This window comes from Culex pipiens, chromosome 3, assembly GCF_016801865.2.
Source record: "Culex pipiens pallens isolate TS chromosome 3, TS_CPP_V2, whole genome shotgun sequence".
Classification (NCBI taxonomy): Eukaryota; Metazoa; Arthropoda; class Insecta; order Diptera; family Culicidae; genus Culex; species Culex pipiens.
This window is the reverse complement of record NC_068939.1, coordinates 19,869,406-19,883,719: the sequence shown is the minus strand read 5'-3', so window position 1 is coordinate 19,883,719 and position 14,314 is coordinate 19,869,406. Positions and strand designations below refer to the sequence as shown.

General features: G+C 33.1%; 2 protein-coding genes across 4 annotated transcripts in view; both read right to left on the bottom strand.

Annotated features, from left to right (window-relative positions):
* LOC120412866 (60S ribosomal protein L28) overlaps positions 1 to 14,314 on the bottom strand; it is a 510,937-nt gene that overhangs the window by 94,407 nt on the left and 402,216 nt on the right. The window lies entirely within an intron of this gene.
* The window catches only part of LOC120422917 (protein spinster), a 59,291-nt gene that overhangs the window by 8,495 nt on the left and 36,482 nt on the right, over positions 1 to 14,314 (bottom strand). For 2 of the 3 annotated variants that reach the window (XR_005606186.2, XM_039586488.2), the window contains exons 2-5: positions 11,209 to 11,566; positions 7,881 to 8,207; positions 7,117 to 7,378; positions 3,020 to 3,118 (exon numbers count right to left, since the gene is read on the bottom strand). Coding sequence is in view for 1 of the 3 variants with exons in the window: in XM_039586488.2 (XP_039442422.1) it covers positions 3,020 to 3,118; positions 7,117 to 7,378; positions 7,881 to 8,207; positions 11,209 to 11,566 (1,046 nt within the window). In the remaining 2 variants the exon portion in view is untranslated. Of the gene's footprint in view, positions 1 to 3,019; positions 3,119 to 7,116; positions 7,379 to 7,541; positions 7,804 to 7,880; positions 8,208 to 11,208; positions 11,567 to 14,314 lie in introns of all 3 variants that reach the window. The other variant, XR_005606187.2, reaches the window with a different exon arrangement.

The following is a 14,314-nucleotide window of genomic DNA, read 5'->3' as shown; positions in this document are numbered from 1 at the left end:
TCTGAAGCAGTACAAATTTAATTACAACTATTATAAGGCTGCTGCAAACATTTTTCAAATTTATTGTCTCCCTTGCGCCTTCAAAAAGTTTCCAAAAAATCAGGGGGGGCAAAAAATATGTGTTTCAAAAAACTTTAAAACTTTATTGTGATTTCAATTGCAATCATCAGAAAACAAATTAAAATAAATCTAACCCTACGTTTAAAATCATTTAAAACAAGTTTGAGTTAATTTATAAATATTTTGAGTACCAGCGAATATTTAATAAACAGTACCGCAAAAAGTTTTTTTTTCAGCAAAAAAAAAATATTTTCGTTAAAACTTAGTTTTTTTTTTAAATTGCATTGATGGATTGCAAACCAATCGTACTGTTTTTTTTTTTCCATAATCCATTGAATTGTTGGGGCAGCGAATGACCGAAAGGTTAAAGCTGCCGGAAATAAATAAAATAACAACAACAACATTGAATTGTAATTTCAATTTTTATATATTTATTTTTTTATTTTTTTTATTTTAAGAGAAAAATTCCTATGATTTTCCATTTGAAACTTTTAAATAGGACCATTAGTTGCTGAAATACAGCCCCACGAAGAATTTGAATCGATAAAAATGAATTTCTGTAATAATCCTAATAGCCTGTAATTTTCATCATACGATATCTCGGAAGTAGGTATTGGTCCGATTTCAATAGGTTTTTTTTTCAAAAAAGTTATGATTTGGTCTAAAATATGAAATAACGAAAATTATCTATTTTTAGACCTTTTCAAAAGATATGCTTGATTTTATTTTTATTGTAAAGATTAGAAATTAGAAAAATCGGATCATTCTGAGATATCGTCGTTTGAAATTTACAGGCTAATTAGGTGACACTTAGAGAAATTCATTTTCATCGAGTCGAGTTCTCTGAAGGCGGTATCTCAGAAACTTATTGCTCGATTTTCTTTCAAGAATTATTTTCTTAATTTATTTTTTATTTTTATTTTGCATCATCATCTGGAGTTGTTTTTTGAAAAGGTCCAATAAACCAAATTTCCAGTTTTTGCTTTGTGGGTGTTTTTGAAACCGCCTTGAGTCAGGGGTATAAAAAAACACCCAAAAAGCAAAAACTGAAAATTTGGTTTATTGGACCTTTAAAAAAAAAATCCGTGGATCCAGATGTGAACAAAAATTTAAAATTAAAAAATACTTTTTTTGGGAATTCAACTTTAAGTCATAAAAAATAGAGATTTTTTCCCGCGTGCCATTTTTTCTGAAAATTTCTAATCATAACCTACAACTTTGCCGAAGACACCAAAACGATAAAAAAATCCCTTCTTAAGGTACGGAATTTCATTCATTTACATTTCCATTTTGACCAGCTGGGAAAAAATAATAATGCAAAATGACTTTTTTTTATATAGAAAATGCATGGACAAAAAATCATCCAAATCAAAAAAAGAAAATTAAAAAATCGCGATAAAAGTTGAGAAAATCCAGTTTTTTGAAAAACCTTTTCATTTACAATATGGATGCCAGATCTAGAGTTTTTGAGTGTTAAATACCTTAATATTAATACAATACTGTATTTGATAAAGCATACACACTAAGAGTTAATACCGAATTCGGTAGTTGAAAAATCGGTAAAGTTTTGATCGGTAAACCGTCTGTCAAAATGAACAAAAATTCACCGAATATCGGTTGTACGATGAGAAATAATGAACTTCATTACTGCCGCTCTAAACGTGTCCGTCCCATATGTAAAAACAGCAAGCCGAGAAAAACGCGGGTCAAAGTTGTCCCGCCCATAAGGCTTCGTGATAGAATTTCACGAAAAAGTGGATTTTCTCCGGCTTTCTAGAACAAAGTACTACATTTTATTGGTTTTTCTGATAGTTTACATGATGTTGAACCTAACTGCATCATTCCCTCGAAATTGACGAAATTACATATAGAATTTTTACCGAATTCAGTAATTTTATGTTTACCGAACTGTTCAGCTGTTGAAACTTCGGTAGAAATATCTAAGTGTGTACTTAGCTTTTCAAAACATACAATACGAGGAAAAAACGACGCAAAAAAATTGCATAATTGTAAATATTTTATAAGTTTACAGTTTCTAGTTGCAAATAATGAAATTTTCACAAAACACTTAAACAAAAAAAACTTTGGTTTTCATAATTATTTGCAAAATGGCAAAAAATAGCAATCTGGAAAGTTACTTTATTTCTATAAACATATTCTTATGTAGTCAAAATTAACTTTAAAAAATATACTCGTATTGCAAATAATAAAATTTAAGTATTAAAAAAAAGTTATGAAAATTTGAGTTTTTTCAAATATCGTATCTTTAAGGTATTTTGTGAAAATTTTAGTGTTTTATTCTAAAACAAGCTCTTCCCGGCAAACTTCGTCCTGCCCTTATTTGGTTTCCTGACGTTTCTTGCTTGTTTGCTAATTCTAATTATTCTAATTATTTGAACGAAGTTTTTTTATTTATTGAACATGATTTCTACATCCATTAACCATTTCGGTCATTTCGGTTTGTATTGGTTATTTGACGTTTGTCTGCTTTTTAACTGGGCTACTGCCCAGTTATCGAGCGCACAGTTACTGAACAAATACTGTATTCAAAAAACCGTTTTTTTGGGAAGGAATGTTTTGACCAATTTTGAAAATTCACATGATTTTGTTCATGTTTGATCTATAATTTTAAATACTAATTAAAAAAATTATTCGAATAGTAGGGAAACCAAGTGGACACTTTTACAAAATCCGCCCTCCCCACCCCTTTTCATACAAATAAAATTCCACCTCTCCCATTAAGTGTCGACGTGGTTTATGGATGGCCCCTGTATCTTACAGCTTTATTTTAGCCAATTAAAATTCGATTATAAGAAAAAAAAAAATGCGCAATTATTATTACTAATATAAGATTTCGTGAAAATTGTGACAACAATGCTTCTTGGACGAATGTACAGGTTTTTTCGTGAGAATTTTCCCCCCAAATTATCAATTTTTCATTTGTTCACAAACAACTTACCACTCCGACAAAGTACGGACTGCCGGCATCACCGAACGCGTGCGAAATCAAAATCTGGAACGCTTCCGCCGTGGATCGTCGCGTCGGCACTACGACGTACTGTGGGAACGAAATGAAACGCAACAAAGAAAACGGTTAGCATACGTGACACTTCTTTTTGTCACGCAACAGCTCGTGACAGGTTTCGCAAATATTCTCACAGAGGGACGACGCAACATTTTTGGTTTGGCACAGCTGAAGAATAATCTAGTGGTCAACAGATGCCGCTAGTGGTCACTACGGGGAGCAATGTGAGTGTGGATGATGAAAGGTGAAGCATGTTAGTTGGGTGCGTGTGTCTAATTTAGATGATCTCTTGTGGGTCTTGTTGGAAGCGTCTTCTTTTCGTCCTTCAATTTTAACGCGTTAGTTTTGTGCAAATTAAATTAAGGAATACAATTTGTTAGACTTATAATAAACTATAGGGTTCTGATCTACCGAATTAATTGTTAGTATTTTGATCGCGTGATGCTTCTAATGAGCCCTAACGTACAGTTCTACTATTTTTCTGCTTAAAAGTAAACATCTTACAAGCTAACACTGTACCGCTTAGCTAATCTCGTTTTGCAACGTGATTTTGCCGCATCAATTGGGCAAAATGTGTAAGACATCTTACTAGTGTTAACAAGAATTTCAGCTAAATTTCGATAATTTAGAAGCATTTAAAATGTCAATCCTTTGAGGGAAGCAGTACTTAAGGTAAAGCAAATCACACTTTAATTAAATTTTGGCTTGCGAATGGTTAGAAGGGTGCAACATAAAAGCTTTCAAAAGTAATTTAAAAACTATCGCTTTCTTACTCTGTTGGTGTGTGGTTATGGTTTAGTTAGTTTCTTCGACTTGATTGTTCAACTTTCCTTCCAAAGACTTTCGAGAAAGGGGGGAAACCAACTAGCAGAGAACCGGAAATGAATTTTCGCTGTTCGAAAAGAAAGAACGCAGCAAGTGCAGAAAGCACGAACACATTTTTCATTTTAACTGCGGCGGCGTCCGCCGTGTCTTTGCAAGTCATGTATTTTGTGTTCTAAGGGAGGGTGGTATAGTGTGGTGCCCTTCGAACAATTTATGTTGGCGCCGCCGACGCCGGCCGGTAACATGCGATTTTGATCGTACGATATTAATTGCTCAAAGCCAAAGTTTAACGGAGGGGTAAATGTTTTCTGCAAATCCACTTGGACAGTAATATTGATGATTGTGTTGTGTTATAATTTTCCAAAGCCTCACTCAAGGATTTTGTCATAATAGTTTCAATCGTTGTTTTTTTCAAAACTCAAAACGAATCTTAATTTTGTAATAAAAAAAAGAATAAGTTGATTTGAAAATTTTTAAAATATTTTTTTCGAAAGAACGGAAAATTTTAGGATAGTTTCTTTTTAACATTGACAATCGGAAGCATATTTGCTGAGTTATTGTCACTTTAAAAATTAACGCTTTTTGGTGTAGATAAAAAACTTTAATTTTTCCTGTTTTAACTTCTTTCATCAATTTTTGGTCTAATCTTCTATAAATTTTAAGCAAATTTGAAGATAATTTTATTGTTATTTGTTTTTTTAGAGATGGTTAGACTTGCATGGATACAAAAAAAGGTGGATATTGATTCTTGCAATGTAACTTGGATTTTGGCCGGCACTATTCTATCACACCTTTGAAAACAAGAATTCGAAAAACTATTCAACAAGTTGTTGTTTATTTAGTCGCAATTTCCACCAATCTGTACATTCGCACTGTAGCATTGAGACTGACAGCTTAACAAAAAAATTAAATTTCCCAAGACAGCTTGACAAGATATCAATAATTTAGTGTAAAGTCCAAGTTAGTGGTAATTTCAGAAAGTGTCAATCAAATTTTATTAGAAGTACTTTTTGATTGCAAATTTGATTTCACATTTAAAAATAAAGTCAAAAAGTTTACGTTTTTTCCACGTTTTACAAAACTAATATTTTTTTTGAAAGATTGAAAACCTACACTGCTAAATAAATTTTGCCCAACTTGTGCCATAATTGGGAGCGAGCCGTTTTTTTTCAAAAATGGTAATTTTGCTCAATTAAATATTTCATGGGAAAAGTCGAATACAAAAATGGGTAAATTTTGATTTAGAGCGTAGATACTTTTGATCTAGTTTTTGTTTTTAGTCCTAAGCAACATCTATAACTTTGCCGAAAACACCAAATTAATCACAAAATCCGTTCTCAAATACAGATTTTTTTTATATTTTAATAGAATTGGATAGGTTTGAGATGACAAATCAACTTTCGAGCTAAAGCACAAGTTTATTTTTAACTTGTAGAAGTCATGACCAAGCTTGACCATCCCTGCAAATATTTTTTTTTAAACATGCAAAGACAGTGAAGCTGATTTGCAGCTTTTAAAAGAAAAGCAAAAGGAAAAAGGAGATGCAAAAAGTTGCAAAAAACTTTTTTTTTGCAATTCCATCGACAGAATGGAAAAATAATACCTTTTAATAACAGTGGGTGCTGAAAAATTGAACTTTTCAATACTTGTATCGTAATAGTAGTTTATGTAACAAGTTGCAAAAACAGGCTTTTTCAGCACGAGCCGTACATTTATCCAACGAGGCTCACGGAGTTGGATAAATACGACGAGTACTGAAAAAATCAAGTTTTGCAACGAGTTCCATACAACATTTTTTGCTATTTCGAAAAACACCCATTGAGTGAAATTTTAAGTCGAATTTTCATGTATTTTGTCAATAAATCGTTTAAATCATTTTTTTTGAAAAGTGTTACTTTTCGAAACAAGTGCTGAAAAGTTCAACTTTTCAGCACCCATTTCAGTGCTGAAAAGTAGAACTTTTCAGCACTTATTTTGAAAAGTGTTGCTATTCGATTCTGTTATTTTTGGTATAGAAAAGTAGGCTATTTCGTCGTTCAAGAATGACAGGAAAAGTAAGTAGTTTCACGACGGAATTGCAAAAACTAATATTTTGCAATTGTTGAAAACACCCCTCCAATTTTTTGTTCATTGAAACGTTTTTTTTTTGTCATCTAAAACATATCAAAAATTAGAATTTTCAAAATTTGTGTAACTATTTTTTTGTGAAGTATTTGTTCATAAAAAAATTAAGTACTACCTTTAACTTTGTCGGAGATTCCAAATCAATCAATAAATCTGTCTGCAAGGTACAGATTTTTGGAAATTTCAATAATAATTATGCAAAGTGTCTTCTTTGAGTATAGAAAAAGTACTCACAAAGTTTAATCCAAATAAAAAAAAATATCTTCGATCGAAGTCTCAGCAATTCGCTTTCCAGTGAGAATTTTAACTGTATCACAATGATTTTTTTTAATTTTTTCAGAATTTTACATATTTCTATGGAATGTTTTAAACAAACAAAATCATTTTAATATAAAGCAAAGAAATGTTGAACAGACTCAAAACATTTGAACTAAGTTCGTACTAAAAAAAAAAAAAACAATTTCGCGATATAAAAAATACTTAAATTTAGCGATTTAAAGTATTGTTCCATTTTTATCAAACCTGCATGAATCTTCGTTAAATTTGAATGAAGTATGTACTTGTTTTGGAACAACACTTATTAAAAATCTCAATACAAATGTGTGAAAAATAAATTAAGTTACACGGATGTGGAAAATTGTCTAAAAAACATGAACAAATCTCTAAATTTATTATCAAATATATTACTAACGACTGAGTAAATGATTGTTAGTAATGTACAAGATGATTCACAAATCATTCTTGAAATCAATAAGTTTAAAAAAAACGCATATTTACAGCAGAAGAAATAAGTTAGTTTTAAACCATCCACCAACAGTGTGAGAAAAGAAAGGATTAAGCCACAAACAAATAAGCACTTCAGACAAAACAAAACAAAAAAAAAAACAAAACAAATAATCGAAAAAAATATTCACGCATTCACCCATACGTTGTGCATGAAAACAAAACTCTGTGCAATTGTGCGCGTTGAACCAAAAGTTGTAGTGCCGAAAGTTTCGAAAACTCTCTCTCTCTTTCTTGAGAGAATATTTGCGCTCTCTCTCTGTCTCCGTCTTTCTCTTTTCTCGACCAGGGGTCCTTACCAGTAACATATCCGCCACAATTGCCCAATTGAGATTCAGTGCTAGCTCACCGAAAAATACTAGAACGTACGCGAGGGTCGCGTTCGCCGAGACCGTGAGCATGGCGCCGGCCAGCAGCGGTGCACTCAGGATCAACCCGACCGCACAGATGTACGGGTCGGCCCGCGGATACTTGCGGTTGAAGCGTTGCGACAGGTACGACCCCAGCGGCACCCCGATAATGCCCGTGGTCATGGTGATCGCACCGAAGATGAACGACACGCTATTTGAGGTGGGAACAACAGTACAGAGAGGTTAGTTGTGTGGTCTACTCGGAGTTACTAGCTAGTTCTAAATCGAAGTTCAAGTTGGAAGCGTATCGACGGGTGGTGGTCTCCCCTCTGGAAGAATATCTAGCGGCACTGTTCCGGGGCGTGGCTTCTTACCAGCAGCATGTCCGCCACGATCGACCAGGTCAGGTTGAGGAACACCTCGGCGAAGAACACCAGGAAGAAGCACCAAGCACCGCTGTAACGGGTCACCACCAGCGCCAGATAGATCATCGGAGAGCTGCAGAACAAACCTCCGGCGCAGATCAACGGATCGCACGTCGGATAGAGGGGACGTAACTTGCGCGCCATAAACGACCCAGCCGGAACGCCGATCAACCCAGCCGTCATCGCTATAATTCCAAACTTGTACGATACGCTTCGTGTTCGAGTGAGGGAAGAAACGTTGCACATGATTAACCTGAAACGACGCATCCCGCATCCCGCAATACTTACTCGTTCAGGGTGATGTTTTCGTTGCCTGGCTGCGACACCAGCCCCAGGTAGATGAACTTCGGTCCCCACCAGGCCAGCGCTCCGGCCACGAACGCCACGCACGTGAAGCCGGCCGTCGACAGCATAAAGGACGGGTTGCGCACGATCGCCTTGATGTCCTCGCTGTACGAGGTGGCCTGCATGTGGTGGGTTCCCTCGCTGGCACCGCGTTCTGGGTCGCGCAGCATGGCGATCAGCACGACGGCGATCACGCCCAGGACGGGAGTGACGCGCAACGCCCACACCCAGTTGCCGAAGAATTTGGCCGTCTCCGAGCCGACGATGTAACTGTTGAGGGAGAGGAAACGTTAGCATGCTGAATAGTTTGCTAAAATCAGAGAGAAACTTTTAAAAATAATTTACTTTGCTTCGCAAAAAAAATTCAAAACATAAAAAAAACTTCTTTTCAATTTAGGAGATTTAAAATAAAAAAAAACAATTTTGAGAATATAACAAATTTGTAGAATTGCAGAAAAATATAAACTTTAAGAATTAAAAATTACTTGAAAAAAATAAGAATTTCAAAAATATAACAATATTTAGCAATTTAATTTTTTTAGAAGTTTTAAGAAGTATTAAAAAATATGTTTTAAGCAATTATAAGAATTATAAGATTGATAAGAATTTAGACAATACTTGTACTCATCACACAGAAACTGTACAGAGAGTTTCGCCTGGATTTTTTTTAAAATATTTTTTAACAGTTTCAACATTTTTAACTGAATGTTTTTTAAGAATTAAAAAATAAAAATCATTTTTTTTAACAAATTAAGAAAAAGAAAAATTAAAAAAATAAGATTTAGGAATTTTAAGAATTCAATTTCAAAATTTTAAATATTTTCAACAATTTAAGGAATAAAAAATGCGGACGCAGAATTTTTTTCAAAGATTTTATTAAATATTAGGAATTTAAAGAAACTTATATCTTTTTTTTTAATTTCAACAAAATTTAAGACTAAGAAATAGAACTCAAAGAATTTTAAAAATAAAACAAGAATAATGTTATATTCAAAAATTAAGAAACTGAAAAAACTATTAATTTAAAGATTCGTTTTTAAATGTTTAAAGGAAAAGGAATTCAACCATTTAAACAAATTTCTGATTCTAAATAACTTTATTTTATTTTTCGGAATTTTAGTACAAAAAGAAATTATTCTAAAAAGTTTTTTTTAAAGATAAGTTTTTAAGGAATTAATTTTTTTTAAATTTTAACAGGATTCAAGAGTAAAAATAAAATTCTGGAAATTTTAAAATTTGATTTAAAATTTTTTTTTTAAATTAAGCCCTTGAAAAAAAATTAGACTTTTTATTTAAATTGAAAATTAGAAAAAGATTAAGAAATTTTAAAGATTTGTTTTTAAATTTTCAAATGAAAAGGATTTCAACAATTTAAACAAATTTCAGATTTTTTATAAGTTTATTGTATATTTCGGAATTTTAGTACACAAAGAAATAAATTTTTAAAGATTTTTTCAAATGTTAAGTATTTTAAGGAACTTATTTTTTAGTTTTAATAAAATTTAAGAGTAAAAATAGAATTCTAAGAAATTTAAAATTTGATTTTAAATATTTTTGTCAAAAATTAAGAATTTGAAAAAATAAGACTTTTTCAATTTTTTGAAAGAAAATTAATTTTAGCAATTCAAACAAATTCAAGATTTTAATAATTGTTATTTGTTTTTAGAAATTTATGAATTTTAATTATTTCAAGAATTTTAACAATTTGAAGAATATAAAATGTTTGCTCAAGAAGAAAGAAAACATATTTTTTTTAAGAATATCAACAATTTGAGGTTTTTAAAATTTTAGCAAAATTTTACAGTAAAAAATATAATTCTAAGAATTTTAGAATTTGAAGATTTAAACATTTTTTTAAAAATAAAGAATCAAAAAAAGATAATTTGAAGACTCTTTCAAATTTTTAAAGACACAGTAATTCAAAAATTCAAACAAATTTAAGATTTTTAATCATTTTAATTTTTTTAAGAATTATTGAATTTCATGAATTATGATTATTTGAAGAATTTTAACAATTTGAGGAATTTTAAAGTTTTATAAAAATTTAAGAGTAAAAATTAGAATTATAACATTTGAAGAATCAAATCATTTTTAACAATTAAGAGTTTGAAAAACAAAAAAATAATAAGACTGTTAAAAAGATCTTTAATAACTTTTTTTTCAAAATTTCAAATTTTTATGCATTTTAATTATTAAAAGAATTTATACAATTTGAAGGATTTAAAGGATTTAAAAGAAGAAGAAGGAATTATAAAAAAATAAGAATTTCAGCAATTTGAGGAATTTAAAAATGTTGTACAAGAAGCATGAGTTTTATATGTTTAAAGACTTATAAAAAAATCGAAGAATTATAAGAAGGAGAAGAATTTCGAGAATTTTAGAATCATAATAACTGTATTTTTTTTTAATTTCCGTTTAACCTTATTTCCACTTAACAAGATTATAAATCTAGGATGGCATATTAATATTATTTTCGAAATTTTCACACAATTTAAAAGAATAAAAAATGCAATTAAACAAAATGAATTCAATACTTAAAGAAAAAAGAATTTGTAGAATTATAATTTATTTTTATAAAAAAAAAAATTTCAATAAAAATGTAACATTTTTGAAAATTTGAAGAATTTTAATTATTTGACTAATTTTAAAATTTTGGGACCAAAAAGAATTATTATATTTCTTTTATTCTAGGAATTTTAATTTGAAGAATGTAAATTTTTTGAACATCAAGAATTTCAGGCATCAAGAAATATTTGAGAATTTCAACAATCTGAGGAATTTGAAAAAATTTCACATTATGAAAATTTGAAGATTATCAAGAATATGAAAAAAATTAAGAACTTTAGGAATCTCAAAAATTTAAAAATTGATAAGAATCTTAACTACTCATGCTTGCATAAATGAGCCTTACGCAAAAACAGCATGCTGAGAAAAACGCAAGACAAGTTTGTCCTCCGATAAGGCTCGGTGTTGAGTTTGAATGTAAATAATTTAAAGAATTTTAGGAGTTTTACCATTTTATAAATTTAAAGAATTGAAATAGAAAATAAAAGAATTTAAAGAATGAAAAGAATTTAAGAATTGAAAGATTATAAGAATTGAAAGATTTTATAGAATTTTAAGAATAATAAAATATTATTAAAATTTAAGAACATTTTAGAATTTTTCTAATATGCATTTTGAATGTTTCAATTTAGGCTCAATTTAGCCCAGGAATGGAAGGCAAACCCCCAAATTTTAACCACCCCAATAATTACACAATTCAACTCACCCAAAGCCCGACCCCACCGGGATCGCAAAGTAAAACAGCGCCAGCATCTTGGACCGCATATCACCCACAAACAGATCCGAGATGATCGTCGGCGCGATCGTACTGTAGGACGCCTCGCCGATACCGACCAGCGCCCGGAACGTGATGAACCACCCAAAGTGGTGCATAAACGAGCCCAGCAACGTCGTCGTACTCCACAGGAACACCCCGAGCGCCATGATCCACTTGCGCGAGTACCGATCGCCGAGGTAGCCAAACACGGGCGCACAGATCATGTAGGACAGAACGAAGGCCGTCTGCAGCAGGCCACCCTCGTCATCGCCGATCTGGAAGTGCTCCTGGATGTCCGTGAGGACGCCTGGAAGAAAAGGTTGAGAGAGAAAAATTTGGTTTGAGTTTGGTGTTGACGGTTTGGAGCTCTGGCAGTTGATATTGATTAGCACTAGGTGAGGATATTCGTGTATGAACTTGCAATTAGGACCTGAATCTTGTGATTGGTACGTGACGTCACCGAAATGGTCCCATGACGCGGCTGTGAATCGACTGAGGTCATCAATTTCTACCAAACGATTAAGGGAATGTGTTACAAACTTGGAGGAGGAACATCTTTATGAGCTATGCAAGTCAGGGTGCAACGGCAGCATAAACTGTTTACAACTTTATGATGGGGCCATAAAGAAGATCAGCTGAACAGCTGGATCTATTTGGTGGACGTTTCTGCGGACTTACTTACGTTTTCAAAGTAACTTTCGTTTTTTTTTCGAAAATACACTTCAATCTAATCTAACCTAACACAAACGCAGCCAGTCCGATGAAAGCATGCTGGAAAGTCTTGTGATTATATTACGCCCCAAGCTCTTTTCTTGTCAATATTAATAATGGCAGTACATCCGAGAACACCCGAAAATGTAATACAAAAATTAAAGCGGCGTTGTGTTTACCACAGAGAGGATTCTGAGAACGGATCACATTTCACAGAATCTACACGGGAGGAAGGATGCGTGGACATACCATACCAAGCGCTCCGGGAATAAACTTCAATACACTGTTTATAATTTAATTTTAAAATTTATTACCTATTTCAAATTTATCAAAAAAAAAATCATTTACAAACAATTTTACCTTTAATTTGAATATTTTGAATCTATTCTGTTAATTGGTAGTATCACACTGGCTTTCGATCCTGCACTACTAAAATTTACATGCAAATTTCATCTTGTAACCGTAACAGATCGTTAAAAAGTCAAAGATCACCATTCGGAGCAGTTTGTCAACGGTCCCTCTACTTGGTTATCTGGTCACCATCGCATTCATTAGATCATCATCCGACGAGTCCGTAAAAAGTGCCTTCTCGCCGGGATCTCATCATCATCTGTCCGAGCTAGTTTTTTACGACTCAACAGTAGACTGCTCTGGGTGTGAAAAATTGGGAACACAACACCGCACTGACAGGCTAGCTGCACTTCTGCGTAAAATGCGTTTTCTTTTATTTTTAGACAGAACTGCATTCGAAAACTTGAGCGGGTGAAGTTGATTTGAAGAAGTCCGACTTGAGACCACCCACAAGTTCCGAACACTTTAGAACCACTTTTCTTGTGGGGTTTCTTAAGCCACTTTCGAAAAAGGGTTTCGATTTCAGATAAGTCAATAACGTCGGGAAAAGTGGGTTCTTCTAGCTATTAGAAGCTGGTAAGGGTTAACGCCGCGGCACGGCCCCAGAACGATTATGGCTTTTATGACGGTGTGGTGCATCTACCTACCTATAGGGGAAGAATTAAAGTTCTAGCGAGGAGGGGGAGGGTGATCCGATTTCACTCGCTGCACGAGGCGGTCTACGGCTTGTTTGGACAATTAATTGCAGTCGGGGCTAGTCGGGTGTGATGATCTGGACCAGTCGGTTCTAACTTGGCAGAGTATAAATTAGCTCTTAATAGGTTTTAAAGAGGGGGGAGGGTGGTGTGGTGCATCATCAAGGTTCTCGGCGTTGAACTCGGAAAAAAACCTTGTCAGATGGCGCGGTACGTGGTGGCACGGGAATGCATTAAGATAAACTAAGATAAATGTTTGGATTTCATCAACTTTGGGTTTTCGGAGAGCACATCAAGTGTGTGTGTGTGTGCATCTGTTTGTATGTTTGTAAATCCAATGTTTATTGTGTTTGGATTAACCATGGAAAAGGTGATTTGTTAGTTTTTGGGTTCTAACAGGGGGAATGCATTTTTGTTTCATTAGGTATTAATGGTTTGGAATGACGGCGAATTTATTTAACTTGTCGCGTGTTTTTAAGTGGTAGAATGCTCTAAATCACGACATGTTGACATATTTGTACAATTTAAGATTTCCTCTCAACTTTATTTATGACAACATGCTGTATGTTGTATGACGAAGAAAAACAAAATCAGATTTTCAAGTGACATTTGTTACCACACTGAAAAAAATCTATTCGCGTAATCGTGGATTTATTCATGAGTATGGCGCATTTGCACTCTAAACGTGAACAAATTCCTTACACATTAATAAATTGTGTAAATTTGGAAGGTGTAATTTTGGAAGGTTGAATATTACCTCCTTTATGATGTAATTTTACCTCAATTTAGCTGTAAAAGTGACATTACACCAGAAAAGTGGTAAAATCACACATTTTCAGAGGTAAAATTACATTTTTTTTTCAGACATAAAAGTTGTACCCCTTCCCAGATGTAATATTACCATGATTTTTTTACTGTGTAGTGTTTCTCAAATTCATGAACACAATTCACGATTTCGGCAATTGACTTTTTTCCGTGCATGAACAATTACTTAATGTTAATTCTCAGTCGCACATGATTCCATTACATACGGTCTTGCCCTGCGGTTACGATAAATGCAATCGAGCGTGATTTTCGATCGTGTTGCAAGTCGAACCAAATTTAATCGAATATAAATTAGAGTGACCCTGGGGCACCAACTTTCGACTGCGTGGAGTGCAATCACCGAAAACAAGGTACCTTCAAGTGCTCTTAACGATATGCAGCACTAGGGTGTAATATGGTTGTCTGGAAAAAAATAAAGTTGCCCAAATTTAGTGAGCACAGCAACTTTTCAGTTCCTTATGGGGTCCTAAACA